The sequence below is a fragment of the Cimex lectularius genome, unplaced genomic scaffold (genome assembly GCF_000648675.2).
Source record: "Cimex lectularius strain Harlan isolate CLEC.00 unplaced genomic scaffold, Clec_2.1 scaffold150, whole genome shotgun sequence".
Classification (NCBI taxonomy): Eukaryota; Metazoa; Arthropoda; class Insecta; order Hemiptera; family Cimicidae; genus Cimex; species Cimex lectularius.
The window spans coordinates 310,273-337,682 of record NW_019392717.1 but is presented as its reverse complement, the minus strand read 5'-3'; the positions used below and the strand labels follow the sequence as shown (position 1 = coordinate 337,682).

Here is a 27,410-nt window from a genome sequence, read left to right as displayed (position 1 = left end):
ATTTCCAAGTAGCGGAATGCTACAGAGGTAAACAAACAATATCATTTGGAAGAGGATTAATAAGTGTTGACATTCATACAAATGAGTAATCCTGTAAACGTAAACAGAATATTTTATATAGATTTTTTTTAATGAAAACTTAAAATCCTGCATTATTTTCCGGACAACCCGATACATCTACATGCTCATAGTAGAGTAAAAGCATTTTAAAAAAGTTTTGTTGAATAATTTATAAGAAAAATTTTAATAAATAGAATCTGCCATTTTCAAAACTTACCTAATTTTCAGCTAGTATTTAAGTTTGTTAACTTTTTCTTTTTCATAGCAACAGTTTATCCAATTTCACTGAACTAATTGCCGGAAGGTGTCTTGTTATGTGACAACAGGGTTATAACCAGGGCGAGGCAACACACTCACGCCTTACATTATTATGTACATTTGTCCTGGTGTCAAACGAGAATGATGTTCAGATTGAGTTGTAGCAATAAATGTACTTTTACCAGTTTTTGGGTATAAAGCTTAGAATAAAGTCCATCGTTCTATATTGTTAGAACAACTCTTAAGTTCTAGAAATGCTTACATCCACCCTGCCCCCAGAGCAAAACAAAAGATTTTAAGAACAGTCAATAATTGACAATAGATATAATACAGTTTTTCTAACGACCAAGTTATCCACGAATTACAGGTTTTATGTGCGGAATGAAATACTTTACCTTTTAACATCTGAAGAAAGCGAATTTTATAGGTAATTTAATGTGGAATATTTTCAATAAAAAATGAATAATTAATTGTGTAAGGTTTAGTGTTCTTACTTCGTCGAGTAGTGATCTGTCCCCAGAGAGCATTATCCTTTCTCCGAGATCCGGGCTGACATGGACAGCGACACATTCGTAACTTTCCTGAACTTGCTTGTCCGGACTTGGCCCGTTTTTGATCCCTTTGGACTTGCACCTTTCCTTTTTCATCTGTTCGAGTTGCCGAATCATAGCTGGAAAAAGACAAACAGACGATTTATTATTTCTTATGAAATGTACAAGAAAAACAGTTCAAATCGAATAAAACTAAAATCGTAGTTGGCTTTATAATGATTAGAAACAGTCATTATGCTAATTAAAGTGTCATTAATCTATAGTATAAATAGTTTTTATTCTATGCTGAATGGTTTTACATTTAAGTTAACAAATTTTTTCAGTATAAGCTACTGGATGGAATTGACTTATTTTGGGTACTTTCTTTAATGCAAAACTTTCAATTAGTCAACCCAAAAGTAGTTTTTTATAGGATGAATAATACGAAGAAACATTTTTAAGTGAAAGTCATGAAATATCCGGGAAGGAGTGATGTAGCGTTCATTAAAAAAAAAAAAAATAAAATACAATAAAATAAAATAAAATGAGCTGAAATTAAATAATTACTGGAGGTCTAAGGTTGAAGGCTTTCCATTATCAAGTCAACCATTGTCCCAAACTACAAATTATAGGGCTCTGGATTCCGCCACGGCTACCTGTGTTCTTGGCCTGCCTCCTTTATCTCAGAAGGATTATAATTACATTTTGTGGACTCCTGCCCAGTAGCTCCCATTAAAACAATTCAACCAGCACTAATTGCCTTTCCGACAAAAAAAGCGAAATTGATTACTGAAGGTTTCTTTACCCTAAAAAAACCCGCCCTTAAGATTGCACCTTGACCGAACTGAAAAGGTCAATACATTTTTTTATATATTCGGTTTTGATCTCAAAATCACAGGAAATTATTAAGTGTAAAACATTCATACAATTTGTTAAAATCATGTTTCAGGATCGTTAATAGAATAGTTTATTTTTATTCAATTATTTCAGACCCAAAAAAACTACGAATTACACTAAAAACCAGTTTAGAAGTACAATAGTTTATACTCATAATTTCGGTCAGGGTGCCAGATTGATAAGGTTGTTTTACAAACACGTCCTATTCTTCAGCTCTTGATATTCTTCAATGGTTAGAAAAAGGATCTCCAGATTAGATGAAAAATGGAATCATTGTTTGTACTATTCCGGTACAATGTAAATCATGGTCTTGGAGAGAAGTATATTTTATTCCCAACGTTTTCGTTCATCATGAACCCTCTTTAGTATTTTTTTCGCAACAGCAGAGGCCATACCCTCAGGGTGCTGGTGTTTTTGAAAAAAGCCCATTCGTAAGTTCCCATGTCGAATTCGAATGCAGGGCCACTGGATTCGAACCCGGGACCTTTACCTTACAGTGATGAGCGCTAAACCGTTGCGGCGCCCCCTCCTCTTCAGTATTATTACATTTTTATATATAAAAAAAATCTTTTAAATTAGTTTAAAAATATTTGTAGGTTGTGTAATGGGGAGGAAGATACTGCTGATATTCCCCATATTATTTTCAAACAAACAATGAAGACCAGGGAAAAAGAATTGCAGCAATAACAATCAACGACTGTCCACTTCAACCACAAGGCTGGAGTGCTTGGGGAATACTAAATCCCGACTTCGTCCTTCCTCACCAACATCATCATCAATCGCTATGGCCTATTTTGAGAACTGTACTACCGTTCTTGTTGCTCTAGAGCGGGTCTTCCTAAATATGGTCCGCTGACTAGGGGTTCCGGGGCGAACTTCGGGAAAAAATAATAATTATAAAAATAAACGAAGAATGAATCATAAAATTAAAAAGTAATTACAATGAGTACTGAAAACGAACGAATTTTGCAGCTGTCATTGTCTCCACCGACATGCTTTAGTTATGAAACACTTGCCAGCCTCTTTGAAAAAAGTTTTGGATGAGTCTATTCAAAGTATTAATTATATCAAGTTTGGGCCATTGAAGTCAAGACTTTTCACAATATTATGTGTCGATATGGGAAAGTTTCATCATTCCCCGCTTCACCATGCAGAAGTCAGGTGGCTGTCTTGCGCCAAAGCATTTTCATAATTACGTTCTGAAGTCTTATCTCTGTTGATGGACCACAATTTCAAATTGGTTTTGAATGATGATAAATGTGAACTGTAGTATTTATATTTTCATTAAAATGAATGAGATGTTTCTTTGCATGGGAAAAATGCTAACAAACCTGCTAATGACAAAGTTCACGCCTTCTAAAGAAAAATCATGTTTTGAGTTGAATCTATTGAGATGGAAGTGGTGGAGTGTTTTCCTGCGTTAAATGAGTTTTTAGAAGAAAATAAACTGGAGCTTGCGAAAGCACGTTGATTGGTGAAATATGTTAACACCTTCGAAGTTAGGAGATGTCCTTTGACAACTTCTCCCCAACAGCTCGAGATGCATGAGGCAAGAACATGGTGGTCAAACCGTTTTCAATGTCGACAAAGCCAACCAGTCTGTCTTCAATCGAATGCGAATGTTTTTGTTAGACTCGATCAGACTCCATATTAAAACCTAAAACCTTTCGAGTCTGATACTCAATTTTTGGAACCGATTGGAAAATAAAAAATTGCAACCGCTCGTTGTTCTCCTTCCATTTACCACAACTTACCTATGCGAATCCAGATTGTCTATCTATACAGCTAACATAACTAAGTACCGAAGCTGTCAACTTGCTGAATTCGACATCCTTCTCCAGCTATCAAAATCTAAACCCAACATATTCAAATTGTGCAGGCTAAAACAACCTAATTCTTCCTATTAATTCATTAATCATTAAGGTTCAAATAATTACTTTTGAAATTTACTCCAGTTTTAAAGACCTATCGATCCCTCTCAGTCCAATTTGATTTTTCTCTTCCGGATTTTGTAAATAAGTTAAGTATGTCAATCTAATGTTTATTTTCTTAGTGATATCCCTCTCCATCACCTAATTAGGAATGGATTGGTTAATTTATAAAACGATTTTAAACGCTTGAATGCGAGGGGTCCGCCCTGGATTTTATTCTGTGAAAGGGGTCCGCTGGATAAAAATTTTGGGAAACTGCTCCAGAGCCTCTTTGGCACATTTTTTTCTATATGGTGATAAACGTTTCAGCGTGCTTTTTTGACATGAGCTCTCTTTACTATTAATTTATCTATTTCATAAAGAAATATTTGTTTAAATTAGATTAAAAACATTCAATAATAACTATTTTAAAATACTGTTGATGTGTTGATATTAATTTGGGTCAGTGGGACAGTTTGAAAATAATTTTTTTTCTTCAACAGGGTTAAATGAAAAATAAAATCATTGTTTACCATAATGAAAACTGAATCGTGTATTCTTAGAAAATAAATCTAAAAACACTAAACACAATATAGAAAGGTGTGGAAGAGAAGTTCTTGGCTAGAGCAACATGAAAGGCCACACCCGATTAATGATGGTGATGATTACGAAAACTCTATAAAATGGTGGGTTGACTGTTATTTGCCAGATTTTGAATTAATGTAGAGGTGAAAAAATAAATTCTATTTGCTGATGCAGGCTTCTTTCAGAAAGTTAAGTTAGGATTATGATGATAGTGATGTCACGAAGAATAATTTCTGTGTGAAGTAGTCAGACCTTACTCCTGGTTTATTATTATTAATATATTAGTTCAAACTTAAAAAAACATGACGCCCGGTAAGCCTTTTTTATTATAGTTGTAGTGAGGGGGATTCAATTAAATTGATTGTTGCCAACGAGGAAATATTAATCATCAATCTTTCAGATCAGCAATATTCATTTTTGTACTGCACTTTATTTTTTTATTCTTTTAACCCATTCCCGTTATGATTACAGGTTTTTCTAACTTAGACTTGTGTCACATTAATATTTTCTTTTGTTCTTTACATTTAACTATAGTGTTCAAGATTAAGTAATTTTATTTACACTAGATGCAATAAATTAATTACTTATCATACAATTAATGATAAGTATAATTTTTCAGAGTTTACTGATATTCAATGATTCAACGAAACTCAGAAAGTCTTTTTTGGATTGGCAGATTAACCTGTTTTCATCCTCTGGCCATGTCCCTCCACTAGTCAGAATGCTCTTAATCAATGGGAACCTATTGCTTTCATACAGCCCACACTCCTTTTATTATTTTTATTTTTTCACTTTTATTTTACTTTTATTATTTATTTTTATTAACTTTTATTATTTATTATTATATTATTACTATTTTATTACTCCATACCCTTTTTGTATCATATGATCTTAGAAGCAGCTAAAACATACTTTTTCTGGGGGTATTTCAACTACGAGGCTATGAAGTATGAACCGCGGGACTATAGTGTTTCTGAGGAAAAGCACATGAGTATGTTGGGTTCGATCCCGGGCTCTTTACAGCATGAGTCGTTGTGCCAAACCCCTTAACCATTAACCTTTTAACATACTTCGATTTGCTTTATTTTATCAAAATAGAAAAGTAAAAACAGTAATATGACTTTGAGTATTATTATGATAAATAATATATTTGACAAAAATATTGGGCCATTTGCCTGAAAAAAGCTTTACACCTGAATTATTTGTAATATCAGTTTGAATGACAATGAAAATTAATTTTGGTGAAATGGTTAAAGAAATAAAACATTATTGGAAAAACAACCTTCAGCCTTCATGAAATATTTATTTCAATTACTTCATTTCCGTAATTGACTCTTAATAAAATAGAATTTCTATGTCGGGTAAACACAGACGCAGACTGCGTTGTCGCATTTTAATTATGAAGCGATACCCGTGTCTTGATATGCTAATTCAGAAATGAGGATCCTAATTTGCGTGTTCGATAATTAATATTAGTGAATAAAATTATTCAATATTACTTGGTGCAAAGGTGTTAAAGTAGTATTGAATGTATTTTAATTTTTAAGTTTTTTTTAGGGTTTTGTATTTTAAAACAAGCAAACTTGAATAATGAGATGTAGGACGATGGATCTGTAATTTGGTCTTTGCGGATCATCTTGGTCTGACTATCCACGCTGTTTTTCAGTGTTGGGTGGGTTGTGAATGTAACAAAAGTAAATAAAGTTGACCTATCTCAACAGTCGAGCACCGAGTTCTTTATATGCATTGAATCAAATATCAAAGTATATTTTCATGTTTTGATAATGTTCCAAATTTTTGGAATTGATTAGTGTCAGCATATCCACCGATGAAATGTAGATAACTTTCTAAAATTTTAACAGGGCTTCGGAACAGTAGAAGTCATATCCCTTGGTGCCGGCGTTTTTGAAAGAAAGCCCATTTGTAAGTATGTAAGCATATCTATCCCCCTTACCTTTTTACCTTACAGTGATGAGCACTGTGTCAGTGTCTTAAACATTGGGGTAAAGAACTGGTCTTTTACCTCCAAGATGAACATAAAAAACACTTTAAAATTGCTTCAGCCAGCAAGGTAAAAAACAAGATATGGAGAGAAAGGGAGAGGGAGAGAGAGAGAGTGATTGAGGGAAGGAGAGGGACAGATAGATAGATATGGAGGGAAAGGGAGAGGGAGAGAGAAAGTGATTGAGGGAAGGAGAGGGACAGATTGATAGAAAGGGGGAGAAAGGGAGAGATAGAGGGAGAGAGAGAGAATATATAGAAATGAAATAAATGCGTAAGTAAGTGAACGAATAACTAAGTCATTGAGTAAGTCTTAAAAACGAAATGGTATTGTGTCTATCAAATGAGTGAACAAATAAGCAAGTCGACTAAAGAGTGACGGAGAGAAAGAGAGAGTATGGGAGGGAGAATGAGAAATAGAGGATAATAAGGGTGAGAGAACAAATGAGTGAGTGTACATAACACAACTTGCTAAGTCCTTTGGTTTTAAGAGGGAATTTTATGTTTCTATAGTCATCAATTAACTATGTAATGTTTGGATCTACATGAAACTTTTAAGAAGCATTTTTTTAAGTTTTCAGCATATTTCATTTGCAGCACTTTAGTTTTGGTGTGGTCAATGTTTGTAGGTTAGTTCTAGTAAAGCTCCCTATCCACTATACTAACGCGGGTTTTCCTAAGGCAGTATCAGTCACATTTTCTATTCACTCCAGACATTCCTGATAAAGTAATTCTCCTGTATGAAGGCGATACCGCCATCTTTTAAAATCTACTTGAAAAATCCTTCCTAAAAATATAACTCATCTTTAAAACACCGGTGGCATTCCGTTCCATTCGGGCACAGGTGACAATATGTTATCATTCAAGTGTGATACTAGACGTGTGAACCAATTTAATCTTGATTTTTGGTTAAAAAGTAGGGTCTTCACCACTTTGGAGGACCCAGGCTTGGAGGAAACTCAAAGGCATTCTTCCATTCTCTTATTACCTCAGCCTAAACTGTTAATTGCTGTATATTTATTTGTTTATTTATAATTGCTCCGTTACAGCCAATCAAGGAATTCAGAGGAAGTTGGTTTAATGAAAAATAAAATGTAAATAAAGCAAACAAAATAAGACATACAAATAAAAGTAACATTGAAATTATATTAAATGTGTATATACTAAAGTAGTATACTATATATAATAAAGTAGCAAAAATAAAAAATCTTTTTAAAAAGATTGAACAACACACTCCCTGCACCATTTACCATTTCTGAAAAAAAATTAAGTAACATTTAACTGCATTAAGTCATTAAGTCAGAATGCAAGAAATATTTTGATCTAAAAGAAGGCAAGACTGGGCAGTTAATTCAAAAGTGTATTAAGCCATTAGTAGAGATATATAAAGTTCATATTTTATCCAACTCGAAGTAAAATTTCTTTCTTTTAAAATAGATATTGCAAATATTTTTTTAGCTAAATGAAGCTTTGCAATGAGTCTTAATTTGTTAATGTTAATATTATATAGAAATGTGGCTCATTCAGATTTAAGTTACATATAGAATGATAATAGGTTGACAATTACACCGACTGTTCAAAACAGACAGTACATCTAGAATGATAAGATTACTTTTAATGTAATCAATCAACTTTTCATAATTTTTTTAAAACTAATTTCAACTCTTGGGCCATCAATTTTGGGAATTACCATATATGCACTTTCAAGTACAAATCGGAACATTCTTCTACATCCACTACGCCGTAGAAAAATCGAACTGTGGGGTTCATTCAAGCGTTCCAACCTTCAAAGAATCCACTTCCGTCCAAAATCCTTCGAACCATCGCCCTTCTTATTTCATATCAAACCTTCATATTTCATGTCCACGCAGGTTTCAATCCCATTTGTCCTAGCCGCAAGAAGACGATACAGACGCCTCAATAAAACCCTGGACATCCCAAACTCTAGTCCAACATCTTACGTCCCGAACCCTTTCCGAAAATCCTCTAAGATGCCTAAAGCCCCAATGGCCTCGCGATTTCCTCCCTAGTGAGGAGTAAATAGTGTTGTGTATATTAAATAGTGTAAGGAAAGCCCGAAAAATTTATAAGATATTGCATACAGAGGTCAAAATGAAGTTTAATATAGCATTTAAAAGGAATCTTTTTTTTCCGTTGATTCTCTGTGTATAATCATTATATTATTAATTTATTCATTTCTGTTAAAATTTGCATCTTGTAATAGGCTAATTAATACTGGAGATAGGTCAGGTTTTTAAATTTTTTTGAAGTGTTCAATTTTTAAAATTTTCTAACATAATTGTCGATTTTATTTACTAATTTTTATAAATTTTTGTATATTTATTTATTATTTACAAGTAAGTCTTTTATTTACTTTTTTTCAATATTCATTTCTTATTTGTACTATATAAATGACAAATTAATGAATTGAAACTGCACTCTATATACAATTTATTTTATTTTATTTTATTTTTTATTTTGAGTTTATTATTAGTACTTAAATTTCATTAACTTGAAAAAAAAAATAGAATGAAAAATCTAATTATAACAAATGTTGTTACAACTTTGTCGCTGTTTTTAAGGGAGAATTTCTCCCAGAGCATAATAAACGAATTTTCTTTCTTTATTTCTTTTGGTGGGAGAAACGTTCGGTATCTATCATGTAGATGTAGATATAGATGTCTGAGATAGGCACCACCTGCTCATGTCCTGTTGGATCTAGAACGCAAGAAGGTACGGCGCAGGTCCTAGAGCCAAATACTGAGTTCTAGGGAAAGTACGCCAAGAATTTACTATGCTGAAGTCCATGCAAATTGAGAGTTGAACTTAGTTCCCCAGAACAAAGGGTACAAAAGTAAAAGGGTCGAACTACGCCCGAGCGAAGCCCCTTGGACTAGCCCCAAAGATTTTCCAATCTGACATCCATGCAATACAATTGTGCACATGATTTAATAAAGAAAACTATGAAAAATATCCAGATATAGATACTCTCAGACAGCCAAGGCAGCCATAAAAGCCTGGGAACGCAAAATAAGATAACCTTAAAGTGGGTTCCCGGACATGAACGCTGTATCAAGTTATGGTCTTGAAGAAGAAAGCAAATTCAGGCAGTTATTACTGCCAAGCTTTTGACTTATTTTAAAGTCATTACCAGGGCAAAACAATGTTAAATATGTATACGATGTGACATATAAGTCCCAACATAACCGAGGACTGTAACCTGATGATGATCTTAATATAGGTTTTGTTTTGTTGATATACCGACCAACTTATGCACATATAAACCGTTCTTGAGAAAAACGTCACACTAGTCATTGTTATTATTATTATTAATTTTTAAGGGCGTTTTAACGGCTAAGGTCATTTCACGCCCTAACATCCAAACCTTCTATCTTATGTTGTTTTTATTTTTGCTGCCCTATATATTCTTATATTTATTATTATTATATAAAACTAGTCTGTACCTTTAATAGTTAATAGAAGAAAAAATGAAAAGGTTCTCAGTGTTATACATGAAAATAAAAGAATTTAAGTTTATATATTTCTGACTAAAAATCAGTAAGTACAAAAACGTGTGTCTTGTTCGTACATATATTTGATGTTAAATTGGCCAAAATTAAAATGTATAATATATCTTTTTGTAGAGCACTGAAGAAGGTACAATAAAGTTCCGAAAGCTAGGCGAAGACTTAAAATTAAAAATATTTTCTTTGACCACATCCCTGATAACAACCAAGAGAACATTATCTTAAAATAGGCAGAAAGCTTGGCAGTAACAACTGAATTTGCTTTCTACTTCAAGACCATACCTTGATTCCAACTGTCGATATTCTTAATACTGAAAATAGAAGAAATGAAAAGGCTGACTAAATAGCCAAAAATACGTCGACCCTCCCACCCAAAATTAAGTACTACGGAGTGTGTAATTAAGTTGGAACTGGAAAAATGGATTTATAAAGAAAAACTCCAATTGTGGACAAACGCTCCAGGTATGAGGCCAGCTAAGACATTTACAAACATCTCAAAACGGAGAAAGAAGTCCTCTCTCGCTCGCTCACTCTCTCTCTCTCCCTCTCTCTCTCTCTCTCTCTCTCTCTCTCTCAGCAAGCAGGATTTGAGGAGATTTATAGGCCACTGCCCTCTTAACTATCCCCTTAAGAATGGGCAAAGCTTAGATGGAAACATGCCAGCTCTCTCAGGAGAACCAGAGATATCGGCACGTATACTTTGCGAATGAAAAGCGTAGGCCCGTTTACGGTACAGCCAATTCGGTAGGGCATTTCCCATACCCATGAAAATCCAGGAAGAGGCACCGAGGAAAGTGCTCGGTTTTATAAAGTATGGATACAAGCTATAGTGGTTTCGCAATAGTCCTGTTTATGTCGTAGTGGAGGAAAGAATTGTATTCTGCATCAACTTCCAAAACCCATAAAAAAAGGCACAAAAATAAACAACAATAACAAACATGTCAGATGATGGTAGCCGTGCACTAAGCTCCAATTAAATAAAGCTCAATTAAATAAATTAGGTATGCGAAATGAAGTCACTGCTGGGTCGGGTCCCAGGATAGGAGAAGAAGGAAACGAGGGAGCGGACCTTTTGCTTGGTGGGGATGGGTTGCTATACTTTTTATAGATCCTGAGCCCTTCTGAGATAGAGGAATGTACACTATAAATAAGCACCTCCGAAAAAAAGACCAAATGAAAATGAGAAAACAGTGGAATTCACTCACTGAAAAACAAATTAAGAACCTTTTAGCAAGTTTTGGAAGGATAGAAGCAACAGAATGCATTAAAGGATAGAGGGAAAAACTTCCAATCCTAACAAGATTCTTAACAGGACACTGAGGAGTGAATGGACATTGGAAAAAGATTGGTATAAAACAACACAGCACATGTAAATTCTGCTAGCAAGCAGAAGAGGCAACAACCATCTACTAACAAACCGTGGAGATACAGAAGCCCAAAGGAGGAATTGCTACAACAGTAGAATAAATTTAATCACTGAAACCAGGCCTACTAATCCAATTTCTCGAACTAGGACTCACCGGTGTCCTATGGCTACAAAACGGGTGATATAATACCTCTCAAATAGCGGAGTATATTATACACACATCTATTAAGTATTTAAAGTAATAAGATAGCTTTAAACTAACTTCTTCTGATTTTACAATTTGATTAATTTAAGTGCCAATATATCAAATACAATATAACCCTCAGTTTGTGAAAATTAATTATTTTTTCATTTCCAACGAGCACAAAATATATAATTTTTCCTATTAACATTTTGTAAGTATTGTAAGCTTAGAATAAGTCCCACTTTTGAGGGACATGACTTCAAACTCATATCATATTCAATCCCAATAATAATTTAGACGTCGGACCGGAAGAAAGCACATATGTAAGACAGGACTCCCGGTGGAGCCGCATCAATCAAAACTCCACGCTGTAATTAAATTTTTAGAATTGGTGAATTTCAAAAGGCAATTAACCGGCCCCAAAGAGCCGAGTAAATTACTTAATTTGAGGTTTGTCTTGGGCGGCGTTAGCCTGATGAGGAGAATGCGTAGCTCAGTGGCTTCACCCTCGGGGCGTTGAAAACATTTCATTCTAACCTACTTGCCTAACTAACGGGCCGACTCTATTCCACGATAGCAATACATTCTATTTACGATATTATATCCTAAGACTATTGTTGAAAATTCAATTATGTTAGTGCGACAAAATGCAAATCGAATTCAAAATCAGCTCAGACCGGAAGGCAATTTTGAAAATACAGCCGCATAACTGGATGGTCTATCTTTCGCCGAAATCCGAGTGAGCTTGTAAGTATTTACATCTACAGGAAACTACTTTTATTTAACTCGGGTAATTTGGTCTATAGCTTTTTTATACCTGGAACTGGAATGAGATAGAACAGCCAAAAGCCACGTAAGATTCTCCAGATAAGCCTCATTGACCCGTTAAATACCTTGAGCAATCCTCAGGTTAGAAACAGCGCTGGTCCGATTTACACAGTCTTTTCGGTCATTTTTGGAAATTGATTGTAATAGGATATTAATTATTAATAAATGAACTATTGAATAAAAACAGGTAACTCAAAAGTGGGTTAAAAAGGCTTATTTTGTATTTTTTCTTGCATTTTCATAATTCTAAAACGATTTTACTATTTTATTCAAATTTGTATACAATATTAATAAATTTTACCCAGGTCATTATAATTTATGCTTATTTTTGAGTATTTTTTTACAATCCTTTAAGATTGCAAAATCTCCCTCGTTTGATGAGGGAACTTGAAAAGTTGATTGGCAAATAATACAAAAATAAAAAATTGGTTAAAAGTAAAATTTAATTTATTATTATATTTACTGGAGGGAACTGTGGTGGCCGAGTAGTTAGGGGACAGAATTATATTTGCCACGTTAACGGTCCTGGGTTCGAAACCCGGCATAGACCATGAATTTTTAATGTAATAATATAGAGAGAATTGGTAATTGGACGTTAAGTCTTCCTGTATTACAGTAATTGTTTTACAGTTACTTTATTTATTATTGGCGTCCGACTATTCCTATTTGCCACTCTAATTCTGGGTCCGACTTTGTCATAACCCTTGGAATTTTATTGAGATTAATGTGGAAAAAGTAATGTCAAGTGGTTCTGACCCGACTCTCAACAGGAAGTTAATTGGTCCAGAAAACTAAGGGAATTTCTTTATTTTAAAGCTATATGTATGTTGTTTTTGTGAATAATCATCGAGGCTGTCACTGGTCTTTGTTTTTATTAATTTCGAAAAGAAAACATTTCAATTTTATTTGCTTTGTTATATTGAGTTTCTGTAATTCTTACGGTCTGATATTCGCGTAAAGATCCGTTCGAAAACTCTTTTGGCCAGTTGACGGAGTGGACAAATTACATACTGCCCACTCAATACCGGTCCGTCAAAAAACGGCGATTAAACAGTAGCCCCCATCACAAGGCGGATTAACATGAATCTCGAGGCGATTAATTATTTAATTTGGGGGGGTCTCCATCTTTTTCACTCTCCGACCTGCAAGACGAGTAGCGAAATAACAGCTTAGCCTCCCACGCTACGGCCATCACCTGCTATTTAACATTCCGTAAAATGCTTGATTATTAAGCCCAACAGACTTTCATATTAGACTTCACTGGATTGTGGTTTGTTTGTTTACTAAAAAAGCTGATATTTTTAAGCGATAAAAAAAGCGATTTTTAAGATTTCGTATAAATATAAATTTTATAGTCACAATAGAATATAAATATCCTCCCATTTTATATAGAAAATTGATATCAAAATTCCAGTGTCTTATGAAAAAGGTTAAGGAATTTTTAAGATTTATTATAAATATAAATCTTATAGTATAATACTACTATCCTCCCATTTTATATAGATAATTAGTGACAAAAATCCAGGGCAATAAAGTATCGAATTATGTGTTGATTCGTCTTCTGTATGTTATGTACGCTTGTCCTATTTGTGAAGGGGCGCCAAAAGTAAAATCGAACTGACGCTATAAAATAAAGCTCTGCGAATTATAAATAATGCATTTGGACGGACAATTCAGAAACTTATAAAAACCACTTCAACACAACTGCTCGTAACCGTACAACAAACCCTATAATTTCTTCTTTGGCTCCAAGATATCTAAGGAAGGATAAAACTAAGACTAGTAGAAGAACGTGTGGATGCAAATGCGTTGTGGTTTGTGAATTTTAGTTTAAATCTTTAAATGAGATAGTCGAGGGAAGGGAATCAACGACGTAAACCAAATGATGTGCTAATCTGAAAAACCTCTAATAAAAGCGTCTAAAAAAGGAAAATGCAAAATAGAAAACTTAATATTGTACGGTGAAAGAAAAGGGATGGAAAACACTAAATACAAATAAATAAATAAAAATAAATTAATATGTAATCAAATAATAAGAAATTTTGGATACACGTTTCCATAGAGACAATTCCGTTTTAACTGCAAGTGAAAACGTTTGTAATTCACGGTAAAACTATTTTGTCTTATTTTGTCTACTCCGTCTATTCCTGGCAGAGATTTTAAGTATGTACATTTATTGAAATATTTCCTTAGTCTGAACAAAATTCTACATATAGTTCTTTTTTATATTTGTATCATTTTTATTGTTATATTAGTTAATAGATAACTAGTTAGGTAGAAATAAGCCTAAGCCTAGATAAGAAAGAAGCCAAAGATGTGGCCCCGCGTGGTGAGGTGGGGCTTTGGTGTGGCGGCAGCAACGGTGTGCGCTTTTTCTGCATACAAAGCATTCCAAGAAATTAAAAGACTCTCTTCAGACTTGCCCGAATTTTACCTTAGACAAAACTTAGAGCGACGTCGCGATACAAGACGTTTCGCCAATTCACGCCAAGAAAGGGAAGATACTTTCTTAGCCGATGCATCGACCGATGAAGAAGAAGATGCACAACGTGCAGGAACTTCCAAAAGAGTTACGTATCATCGAACGGCAAACATAGAAGATTCTCCCAACATTCTAGAAGGTATTTACCCACGTCCTGAAGTCGATCGTTATAGGCCAAGTAGAGCTGAACGGAGCCCAATATTAACCGCAATACTAGAGCAACAGCGGTCCTCTACAGCCCAAGAAGAAAACAACGACCAAGCAGCTAGGTACTTTAAGTAAATTTTAACTTTTAATATTCTTATTGTATAACTTTTACCTCTTACAGTTTAAGCACCGAAATTGAAAGCCCTGAAAGGAAGGAAGAAAGCACTGATATGCCGAACACTGACAATCGACTGAGGTACTGTTACTAAATTTTAACTTTTAATATTCTTATTGTATAACTTTTCCCTCTTACAGTTTAAGCACCGAAATTGAAAGCCCTGAAAGGAAGGAAGAAAGCACTGATATGCCGAACACTGACAATCGACTGAGGTACTGTTACCAAATTTTAACTTTTAGTATTCTTATTGTATAACTTTTCCGACATACAGATCCGCAAATATTGATGAAACGGAGGAGCACAGTTCTGAGATTAGTGATACGAATCTCAGAAACAGGTACTGTAACTAAATTTTAACTTTCAATATTCCAATTATATAACTTCTTAGCAACTTCTTATAATTGCAATAATATATTATTTTCATTTTTAAATTATATAGCACACCGAAAAACTAAAGGAGCGGGGTGGGCAGGGAGCAAGGGTTTCTATGCGGAGCCCTACCGTCCAATGTAAGAATGAAAGCTGCTCCCTGCCCACGTAGAGACGAACGGACGGAAATGAAAAAGTCGTAAGCAATTCTAACTAATATTTCACTCACTTTATCTCTTTATAAAGAACCAACAACCTTTACAACCTGGAGATCCGAAATGGCGAATCTTAGGGTTTTATTTAAAAACAAACTTGAATTGTCCCATGTGTGTAGGAGATAAGTGAAAGATAAACAGTAACTTTCTTTCCCGCTCCGTCCTTCCTTGATAAAGGAATCGAGAACGGTTCCCCGGAGATGCCAGAAACTGTGGCTGGCATCTATCCCTACCAATAAAGTACAAAAACTTGTCCAATAGGTTTGCCGTTTTCAGATGCAGAGCTAGCATTATATTATAAGTTATGGTCAGCATAATAAAAAAAGGTTTTATGAAGATGGTCTCGAGGATTTGGTTAAGAACATGTCCATTATTTTACCTGCTACTTTTTACTAATAGCCTAAACCAGCATAGCATACCGCCGTTGCATATGGGTATATATCGTTAACAAAAACAGCTTACACAATGACAAACTGTTGCAACCAAATGTTATTGTCCAAAAACTTTAAAATATTTTAAGTTAAAATTAAAGCCAAATTAATTTTTTTAAATCTTCTGTTTTATTTGATGCTCGCGTTGAACAATTCAACTTGCTTATTAGATTAACTCCTCAGAACTCCAGGTTGCAAAATTTGCTTCTTTGTAAAGTTAATTTTTTTTTAGATCTGGAAAATTGGAAAATAGAATACGGTAATAAATGTTACAATAGAACAGAAAAATGGCATGTTTTATGATTATCCTCAAATTGCCATTGTCTGAACCATGCATTTCCATCTTATAAGGGTTTACCTGTTTGTAAATGTACACTTTATTAATATAATTCTTTACCTTTTTGTGTAGTAGAAGACTCGTATTAACAAACTTTAAAATTTGTAAACGGTTTTAAGCTCAGATCCTCTTTAGAACGTAAGCATGTATAATAGAAGATTTTGTTGTGATTCATTTAAAAATTCCTATTGTTTCCACAGGTATATTGCTTAAAGCAATGAGCGTCATACGACGAGGACGTACAAATCAACCCCAATCGGATCACAATCTGTTCATTTGTAAAGTCGAAATTATTTTGGAATCATCTTAAGCAGATTAAAATAAAGAAGTGCCTATTAGTACACTCAAGGGACAGTAAACCAGCGAGGACAGCTTCAGCCCCAGAGAAGAGTTGCTGCACTTACTGAACGGAGGAACTGTTCCTCGAGGCCGTACGTCGAGGCATAAGAAGAAGTTTTAATGGAAATGGATACATAATTCTGCATACATCTGTAAGATGAAAATCAAACCGCCGATACAATGACAAGCTGTGGACACCTACGCGTCTAAGAAATACGTCTGTTCAAGACATCAGTGTAGGTCACTACCATTAAGTGCCAAATGCTACAGATATCTTTATCCACACAGCAACTATCTGACAAGCAGCCTACTGTACCCACAGTAATATCGGGTTGTCCGGAAAATAATGCAGGATTTTAAGTTTTCATTAAAAAAAATCTATATAAAATATTCTGTTTACGTTTACAGGATTACTCATNAATTATTTTGATTAAAGAACATTGCTTTAAAGTAACTAGTTTCTTTTTTTTTGTTTAATACCAAAATCCTGCATTATTTTCCGGACAACCCAATATATTAATGTAATAATTTTAACAGACGTAAATAAAGAGATCTTTATATCATATTGTATTTATCCTTTCATCTAACTCTTAAATGGAAATTAACGGCCTTAATATAAGAGGTCCTTAAGGAGATTAAAATTTTAGCCACTTAAAATTTTTTGAAAACTAAGTGGAGGTTTATTTTCCTATTGCACCAGCATGTTTTAAAGAAAAATACAGGTTAAAATGACATCAATAGTGTAAGTTAATAATTAAAAAATGTAGTTTTACACGGTATGTTGAAATAATATGTATAGCATCATATATGTCATTCACGCTTAAAACGAAGTTGTTAATTTGTCCAAATAGAAGGTTATATCAATTTATTCGCATAGAAATGTCATTTGGCCGTTCTTTGCATTCATTCCCGTTCCAGAGAAGTTATAATTTAAATAACGAGGTTTATATTTATTACTGTCAGTGGACACAGGCATTCGCCCCGAAGCGTAAATCGTCTTTTTACTTCGTTCTTTTTAAGGACTAGGTCCGTGCGACCAATTACCAGTAGTCGTTAATATGAAAATCGACTCCATGATTTATTTATCTTTGATAACAATTATACATGCGAGTGGTGGTAAAAATGACCTTAGCCGGAGGCGGACCGAATAAGAAAAATGAATCTTTTGATTATTGTTGTCCAGTTTTTTTTATTGTCTTAAAACTACTACCTATTTGACCGGTGATGAATCAGATTGATAATTACTCACTTGAGTATTTCGACGAGGAGTTCCGGCTTTGTACCGTTCTCGATCGTAAGAAACTGAGACGAGGTACGAAACAATCGCCTTGGGAATAAAAAACAAAGAGCGGCCAAGTTTCGTACATCGCCCCGAGCCAGAATACGCCAAAAGAAAATATAACAATCACGTCCTGCTTTGGCGGGATCGCTAGTTCGAAAAATAAAATGTGCCTACACCCCTCAAGAGAGAGATTTCAACAATCCTCTTATACGGTCACGTGCTATATGTCAAATTTTTCAAATAGAAAATGTTATCTCAGTAAAGCTACTCTCGTAAAGTTTACATCAACCGAGCTGCAACGTTTGATTTTAACAAACAAGACTTTATTTAGAAATATTTATTCGGTTATTAATGCAATCCATTTAGATACATTAAACAATGTTCTTTTAAAAGTTGTGTATATTTATGTCGGACGAAAAGTTTATATTTACGCATAATTGAACAAATATATCCTTCCTATACATAAAAGCAAATAATGAATGAAAACATGGGCACGCTCGATGATTTTAAATACAATAAAAAGGTTTTAAAATAAATAAAAATTTATTTTAACCACCATACTTGGGGGATGGGGTTGGTGAACGGGATGCGGTCAGTATTGTGAAAGTTGTTCCTATCTCCAACTCAACTCTATGGAATGTGATTTAGATCAACTGCATCACCATATGCCATGATCGCCGAACAATCATCATTGAAATTAATGAAACGGTTAATTTTTCAGTTATAACAAAAAAAATATAGCAACAAATAATGCCCCTGATGTTTATAAAACAACATGACCATTGTGTATTTATTTAAATGTTATATGCTCATTATAGAAATCTCAAATCAGAGTAAAGAGGCTGGGGTTGGTGAAAGGGATGCGGTCCGTGTTGTGAAAGCTTGTTCCTACCCCAACACAATGCAATGAAATATAGCTTAGATAAAGAAAAAACTGTACGGTCAAATGCCATGATTGCCCAACAATCGTGGGACTGAAATGAAAGGATTAGTTTTTCAATTACAACAAAATAAATAAATAATATCACTGATTCTTATAAAACGACATGACCATTGTGTACTTATTTTGGTGTTTTATGCTCATTATACATATCGCAAGTCAGAGTAAAGGGGATGGGGTGGTGAAAGAGATTCGGTCCGCGCTATGAAACGCTTTGAAGTGTAGCTAAAATAAAGAAAAAAACATTGAGATCGTCAGGTTATGATCGTCAAACAATCATTGCACTGTAATGAAATTGTTAACTGTGTTTCAACGTTTTAAGTCTATTTATGTTTATTTAATATATCTGACGTGCAATATGAATAGTTCTGGCTGAAGTTTTTGAAATGTTCCGTGAAATTCAAATGGCAATGGTCCCTCGGATGTTATAACCATAATAAAACCGTTTACCATACAGCACGTTTTCAAAAGTTCATCAGATATTCCTTCTTAAAATAAAACTATATACATATGCTATATTGAAAAAACCTATTGATTTTAGGCAAACTTTCTAGGCTAATTATGAAATATTTTTCACCTTTATCCACAAAAACCGTAAATTGAAACATATGTTTTTAAAAATTTAATGATTACTCAGGTGAAATGACTCACGTTGGATTTCGAAATATTTGGCCTCTTCGAGTAGCAAGTCTAAGTCGGTGAAGGTGTCGGGGATGAGAAGTCTCGAGTTCCTCATGAAGTTCAGGATGTGCCTGAACATCCCTCCATCCCTGTCGATAAAGTAGTGCTGCTTGAGGGAATCAAGTACAATGGGGATACTGCCGTTGAAAAGTTTCGCTAGTCTCGATTCAGGATATCTAAAACAAAACAAATTTCAGTGTTAAAAACAAGTTGGTATAATATGCATTTAAAAAGTATCAAAGGTACAAAGACTAATTTGCAAATGAAGGTTTCATCAAAGACGTTTTCTGGCTGTGAACATATGGGATATGAATAATAGATGCTAGTTAGGTAAATTTCAGCGAAATTCCCCGAAATTTTCCTTTTTCCCGATTGAAAAAGAATAGTGAAAGCAACTGAGTAGGAGAACTGATTCAAATTTTTATCTTGTTATTTATTTGATACATAACGCCTTTATTAACTGATTTATTAAAATGTCTGGTGGTATGTCGGACAAGTATCCAGAAATAATGTTTTTACGTGAATATCAAGAACGTAATTATTTATATATTTTTTCCATAAGCCCTAGAAATCAGAAATAGAAAATAGAATATCCGCTCACATTTTGTCAACAGAACAATAACACGTAGAAGATGGAAAAACATTTAACGATGAAAACTGGGAAAATATATAAAAACGACCAGTAGAAAGTATTTTTCCACATTTTAATTTTGATGGGTTCTTTTTCTTATTACTTGCTAATGTTTGTTTGTAAACAATTAGGCCTCGACGGCTTTACAAAATTTTAAAGTTTGCAAAAGACCCTTCCAATATAATAGAAGTACATTCATGGCAATTAAATTTAATTAATTTAAAATTATATCTAGGTAAAGGTTAATTATAAATTTGATAAAACGACCCATATGCTAACTACTGCAATTATCATGCAAAGGTAAACTTTTGTGACAATGTGTAGAGATTAGTGACCGTTAATCGATAGTTATTCAGATATCGTGAGATGCGGTCGGGTGTGATGTAGGTTTCAGAAAAACATTTTCTTTATCGTGCCAACGTTTCGATCTTTTATTGAGATCATCTTCAGGGCCTGGGATTTACAAACAATGTTTACATTTAACAATTACATTTAGGATGCGGAAAAGTGAATTTATACAATGCAAAATATATTTTATATATTATTTTTATGACAATGATTACAAAGGACCTTCCCAAGGAGGTTAATCGATTTTAGGTTTTATTGAGGGTACTTTCTAAAATACTTTAATTGAAATATCTTGCTAAAAATATTGATATAACTTTATGAAACCTGGTCCATCGGGCAATTGTTATGTTAGGCCAACGTTTTGTCTTAAGATTTGGGAATAAAGACCAAAGCGTGTATTGCTTTGTAAGCATCCCCCATGCATTTCTTAACATAATTTTATAAAAAGGGTTCCAATATTAAGGAGTTGGGTATGATTTAAAAGAATACATACGGACCGATTTGCACTCGCATAATTTCTCCGCTTCACGGAAAAATATTGAATTATGGATATGTAACCTAACCCTAATCCTATCTAACTTAACACACCTGACCATCCTAACCCAGGTCTAGGTCCAGCAATGGCTATTAGAACAACAATGTTCTTTCCTGGCGATTGAAAGAAATACTTAATGGCCGTGGGCCCATAGGCATGGCTGGAAGGTGAATGGGCAAAAAACTACGCTAACCCAAATTAAAATACTAATTCTAACCCTTCCTAATCTAATAGAACACATTCCTAATCCAAGCCCAACCTAAGCTAACGTAACCTAAGCCTACTTAACCTAACTATTTAACAGTAACACAAACATCATCACATAGATATGTACCCTAACCCAATCCTACCTAACAGTAACCTTTTTACTTGAGGCGAAGTCCAGGGAAGGTTTTTAGAACAAGATCCGTAGGTACGGCTGGATCAAACAACACCATAACATAAATTATAATACTAATTTTAACCCTATAATCTAATATAACCCGTCCCTAAAAATAATCCTAACCTAATCCTACCCAATCTAACTTAATGTAATGAAACCCATTCGCACCCCTGAATCGTAGTGAAATTATGGTCACAATAAAATTGTGTATTCAGCCCATAAATATCCATAAATTCACCATCTGAGCACAAAAGAAGCCTAATAGGTTTTATGATGTTATTCTGACAAAAGTTAGGAAGACCAATGGAAGTCGAACGAGTTTAGTTTTCTTGCAAGAGATCCTCCTTGCAACCTGGCCAGCCTGGAGGAATTAAGTGCGACTGTAAAAATACATTTATGATAGGATTACGATCGCTAACGTGAATAGCTGAGTATGTCACCCTGTCAAGTATGGTTTTCTCTTAAATCTTTCTGCTCAACTTGGTGATCTCTGAAACGTCTAGTCCTGACAAACAAAATTCAGGAGAGGACAATCCACAGAAGTAGAACAAATGCTAATAGAGCTAATAAAATAACATGCTGAAACGTGTGAAACATGAATAAGCTTATATGCACATAACAAAACGTCCTCTCAGGGGAGTATATTAAACCATTATTTTTGGGGCAGAATTGACATTTATTTATAATTCGTGCTCAAATGAAAAATTTACATTTCAAATTTATAGTTTATTCTCTATTTTTAAATTAAGAGAAAATTTATTAGAATTTTTGTCTGCGAAAACATCATTAAATTCGTAGAGGCTCTTTCAAATGAATTTAAATGTTTTTAAATTTTTATATAGGGTGTATCGATATATCTGGGATGACATTTCTGCATGTCTCTATTATTTTGTTTTTTCTGTAAATTAATGTTTTTTACTTAGTCTCCTTCTTTGTAGATCGCATATGCCGATCTTTTGCGCCCATAGTCTTCGTCGGTTTTAAGCCCACTTGCCCGGGCCCGAATTTTCTCTAGTCGTTAGTAAGCATTTACAAAATATGTTTCGCCTTGCTCTGCCTTAAAATATATATATTTTACAGCCCGAAGGCCCTTCCCATAAATATAACCTTCGGGTCGGAGAAGTTGTCAAAACGTAATGTAACGCAAATGCTCGGGGGCAAAGTCCTCGGGCTTGGAACAGAGATTAGTCGAGGTAACAACCGACTGCCTCGGCGGACCCGACAACAAATAACCGTCGAATGGTTGTCCTCAGGCCTTGTTATTGAAAAACAACAAGGGCAAGAGCTGCCCACAGGCAACACAATTCATCCCCGCTCAATACCATCCCGACAGTTTCTTACATTTATTACTTTTCAAATATTATATATAGAAACTACCAAAAAACAATATCACATTAAACAAAAAATATAAACATATAATTTTAAACTATTTCGATGATTTAAAATGTTACAGATTGGGCTATTTTTCTTGACAACTTTTTTGTCTTTTGATGGTAATACAAAGTATTTCTGTGAGAATATTATGAAATCTTATTAATTTCTAAGATATAGATTTTATTTTTTGTAGCTAAGGAGCCTTGTGCACTGCGTCCATCATCTAGGAATGATGTGCTCCTTCTTATATGGGTGATGATAGATCACTATCTACCTTCATGATTTTTGTAGTTGGTTCTTTACTTAGGTCTGTCAGACGTGTATCGGCTTCCGCCATCTTGAACGCTGTGTCAACAGACCAAAATGCCCTAAAGCGAGTAAAAGAGAGGATAATTACTCCGCAGACAACACGAGGAAATATCACAATTCATGATTTTTATTAACTCCTGAGTTATATTTTTTGGATTGAGCTTTCATTTGCTCTTAATAGAAAAATAATTAGGCCATACAGTATACTTGGGTTCCCTCCTTGGCTGAACCTATACTTTGTATTCCCATCAAAAGGCAAAAAAGATTGTCAAGGAAAATGGCTATAGGAAAATATATATAGGACCTCTGCCAGCCACTGAAATTTTCTTATGCCATTTAAGTTGTTAAGCACCTTGTTAAAAGATGTGCAATAAAACCCAGTCTAGTAACATAAAAACCAAGAGTCTTCTATAAAAGCCTTTCTATTCTTGATTGCAAACGTGCAATGAGTGATCTATTTTGTCATTCAGTTCACTATATATTTCATTAAGTCATACCTTCTATTACCAATCATATTCTTAAAGCAAAGATCAACTTTCCAGGGGAAATTGGTTTTAGTCCCAATCTTCTCTCATAAATGCAGACTTCTGTTGGGTGATTAAACGTCCATCAAATAGAGCGTGCTAATAGGACTTTCTCCTAGTCTTTGTTGTCTGGACTTAAACGGACATGCTCAATAAAACATCCCATTGAAGTTACACTTGTTCTTGTTATTTGGCGACACGAAGATTATATGTGATGTCCTTCCATGAACCTATACATAGCTTCGCTCTGGATGAATGGAGTTTAGCATCATCTCCCGGACATACAGATATGTAGCAAGTTCCTTCTGAAACATTTCTCCGCTTGGTAGAGAAGAAAACAGATCCTTCTCCCATCTAGTTTTTATTTTAATTACCATCTTTGTTGAAAACTGCGGCTTATTATTTAGATCATTAAATTTTTTAGGTTAAGCCTGAGGAAAATAGATTTTTGTCAAAGTCGTCGAAGATTTAAGTTAACTCTCACTGAAAATTCTTATTGACGGTGGATGAAACTTAAAAAATATTATCGTATTATTAGTTTTTTGAATTTCGTAAACCGGGCTTAACCTCTCTGGAAAGATAAAATTAATGGTCCAAGCTCATGGCTAGTTCCATAAAATATATTATCCGATTCAGTAGAAACGAAGAAATATATTAACGGCCAATAGCTACTTCTGCTCGAATGTATAATATACTGCCTGTTATTAATAGGCAACTCACCAGTGGGGTTTCTTGTATAATTATTCGATTTACATAACACCTACATAGCTATGTGTCTTTTTTACATACAATTGTATTATCTACCCGAACTTTTGTTTTCACATATAAAAACCGAAATCTGTTTATGTAATTCAAGTTGGACGCGTTTCGAACAGACGTTAGTCGGATTAGTAATTTCCTGTTTAGCCCTACTGATGATACAAGAATACAACAATCCAAAACGGAAAACAACTTAATGTTTATTATGTATTATTTTTTGGCTAGAGGTACCTTAAAGATGCTAAAAATAATAAGTAAAAAAATTTCGAATTTATAAGAAGTTCAAAAATGATTACAGCGTTCCAATGAGAAAGCATTCACGACACCATTGACGGTTAATTGTTAAGTAATGTTAAACTGACTGAAATAATATTTTAATTAATTAAAAGTGTTTTGCGAACGTGAAAGCACAATTTTCAATTATTCGAATGAATCGGTATCAACTCTAGATGCAAATTCAGTTTTGAATATTAGCGGTCTTTGACTGGAGGTACACACCGGCGGCAATTTGCTTTTCGAGACCCTTGTATATAAGCTAGACCTAGTTATGTTTAAATACTAAATGAAAGGGGTTTGTGTCAACAGGGCTGCTCAGTAATAATGTTTGCAGGGTTGACCACAATGCAGGGGGCCGCAAAGTACACAGCGGACCTCGTCTGCCCGATCGTTTGTACACACACTAAACCGACTGGGGGCGGGGACGGTCGCTTCATCATTAATCATTGATGACAAAGACTGTTATTTGGGTAGCTTTTGCAAATAAGTTGATGAAATCTACTAGGGTAAAAGAAAATTTCGATTTAATTTCTAATTAGTGCAAACCACACTTCATAATTAAAAAATAATAGTAAATTTTTCAGATCACTTTCCGTATCTAAAATACAATAGTAATAAATAACTACGATAATATTTTTGATTAAACATGACGGAAAAACATTTTTTTTTACTTTCAAAAAATGGTTATAATTGAAAAGCTAAGGTTTGAATTATAATAATAAAAAATTAAATTGACAGAGAAAGAGATAAAAAATAAACAGTTCATACTCTAACAAAAATATATTCTGAAATTTTTATGACGAGCTTTTAATTTTATATAAAAAATAGAGATAAGGCCAATCGGAAATGAAATTGGTAAGGGGCTACCGACGTGGAGTCACCGATTTTAAGGAAATAGTTGGTTAACTGCAAGTAATTTTATTTAGAAACAAAGCTGATATTCCTTTTCTATACAAAAAAACCTATTACGAATTTTGAAAAAAAAAGCAACCATTTTCAACAATCACAAAAATATTGGTAACTTTAACGACTCCATTAATCTACAGTAAATTTAACATAAATCCATAACTCTGTAAACTTTACAAAATGGCTAATATTTGACCTTAGTAAATAAATTATAATTAGAGATATAAACTGAATAGTTTGAGACGTTTTTGTTGATATTACCCTTATGTTTCTCATCCTAACCAATCCTAACCATGTTTCTCTCTTGTAATGACATTTAACTTTATTATCGTTTAAATAGGCTAAAGCTAGGGAAATTCAGCTTTCCAATGATTACAATACCATGGACTTAGATAAAATCCGGATGAGTTACGGATTTTTAAGAGGAAAATCGGACATCCCATGAGGAAAAAATGCTCACTATCCAGCCCAAAAATGTGTATTTTTTTTATTTTCTTGTTTGCTACAAAAATTTGTATTTACTGTTTTTCAAAGGGTGTTTAGAACAAATCCGATTTTTTGGACATCCAATTTTCTTGGCATACTTTACTGATTGGTATACACACCGACTGTAATAGGAAAAGGAAGGAGAGAAAAAGCTAGTGATTCACAACAATAAATACGTAAGTAGACATAAATATATAGATATACACACACACGGATAGATTTATAGCGATAGACAGATAGGTAGGTGGAACAAAAACGGTGGTGGAAGAAAAGGTTAGAAAGAGAGAGAGAACCATGTTACACGAACGACAGCTCTTAATAAAAAAATACCTTAAATATTTTTCTATATATTTTTACAGAATTATTATTTCTCTCCTAAGGCTCACTGGCAAGAATGTTGGAAACGAGTGTAATATTTTTTTGCCTAATATTACCAAAAATGTTTCATTGAAATCGATGATCATCCCGACAAATTAGAACTTACTTATACTTTTATTGTTTGGATATCGATTGAATGTCAATAGAAGTCACACTAAAATGATAAAGTAAATCTGAGTAAATTTACCGAACGTTGAATAAAATGATGTACTTTACTAATTACTATACATTTTCTCTCTCTCTTCCTAACCTTTCTTCCATCACCGTTTTCGTTTCACCTCTCTATCTGACAAGCACATTAACTATTCCATGTGTCTGTATGAAAATCTATTTATGTCTATGTACGTATTTATTTATGTGTATCATTTCATTTCTCCCTTCTCCCCTTCTCTTTTACAAAAAGCTACTGTTTATCTTTACCCTTTTCCTCATCGTTCTTACTCATTCCCTGTCTGTTTATCTGTTGGTCTATTAATCAATCTAATTGTGTTTATATCTATTTATATATTTTTTTAATCTAAATATATATATTTATCTTATTTATTAATCTCTCTATGTATCTACCTATTTGTCTGTCTAAAAATTCATCTGTCTGTTTATCTATGTGTACATTTAGATATTTATTTATTTTTATATATACAAGGTGTATCAACTTCTATAGTCCTTCAATTTAATTTGGAAACGATTAACTTTACCAAAAAATGGTCTTATACAAGCCCCAATTTAATTTTGGCTAGGAATCACGTGGTGGTAACAGATTTAACGTAACTTTCTCATCTAGCTGTGAAGTGATACTAACTTCATTATCTCAAATGAGAATGAGAAATCATCCTTTCAGTAAAAGTAGCATATTATAGCTCTAAAATCGAATTGTAGAATAAAAATATCGGATTCTCATTTAAAATAACAAAGTGTCATTTCCCAGCTAGATGAGAAAGTTATGTTCAATCTGTTA

At 33.8% G+C, this 27,410-nt stretch overlaps 2 protein-coding genes across 8 annotated transcripts in view; one reads left to right on the top strand and one right to left on the bottom strand.

Annotated features, from left to right (window-relative positions):
- Window positions 1-27,410, bottom strand: part of LOC106663592 (BTB/POZ domain-containing protein KCTD1) — a 75,296-nt gene that overhangs the window by 3,895 nt on the left and 43,991 nt on the right. For all 4 annotated transcript variants that reach the window (XM_014388526.2, XM_014388534.2, XM_014388510.2 and 1 more), the window contains 2 exons: window positions 19,518-19,723; window positions 813-988 (listed from right to left, as the gene is read on the bottom strand). In XM_014388526.2, the coding sequence (XP_014244012.1) occupies window positions 813-988; window positions 19,518-19,723 (382 nt within the window). The remainder of the gene's footprint in view (window positions 1-812; window positions 989-19,517; window positions 19,724-27,410) is intronic.
- LOC106663612 lies at window positions 13,724-17,014 on the top strand. 4 transcript variants are annotated; one of them, XM_014388557.2, is made up of 7 exons: window positions 13,724-14,309; window positions 14,402-14,897; window positions 14,957-15,031; window positions 15,091-15,165; window positions 15,225-15,290; window positions 15,393-16,443; window positions 16,506-17,014. In XM_014388557.2, exons 2-6 carry the CDS (start codon window positions 14,461-14,463, stop codon window positions 15,406-15,408), a joined length of 669 nt encoding a protein of 222 aa, XP_014244043.1. In that variant the 5' UTR covers window positions 13,724-14,309; window positions 14,402-14,460; the 3' UTR covers window positions 15,409-16,443; window positions 16,506-17,014. The 4 variants fall into 4 exon arrangements, with proteins under 4 accessions (XP_014244043.1, XP_014244061.1, XP_014244052.1 ...); XM_014388575.2 differs by having other exon boundaries at window positions 13,724-14,897; window positions 15,393-15,521; window positions 16,381-16,443; XM_014388566.2 differs by having other exon boundaries at window positions 13,724-14,897; window positions 15,393-15,521; window positions 16,378-16,443.

Bases quoted from the DNA above. Each gene is read 5' to 3' on its own strand.
- LOC106663612 (XM_014388557.2), top strand. From the start codon at position 14,461: ATGTGGCCCCGCGTGGTGAGGTGGGGCTTTGGTGTGGCGGCAGCAACG. The intron at 14,898-14,956 runs GTACTTTAAGTA...TACCTCTTACAG, and splicing joins AACAACGACCAAGCAGCTAG to TTTAAGCACCGAAATTGAAA. The intron at 15,032-15,090 runs GTACTGTTACTA...TCCCTCTTACAG, and splicing joins AACACTGACAATCGACTGAG to TTTAAGCACCGAAATTGAAA.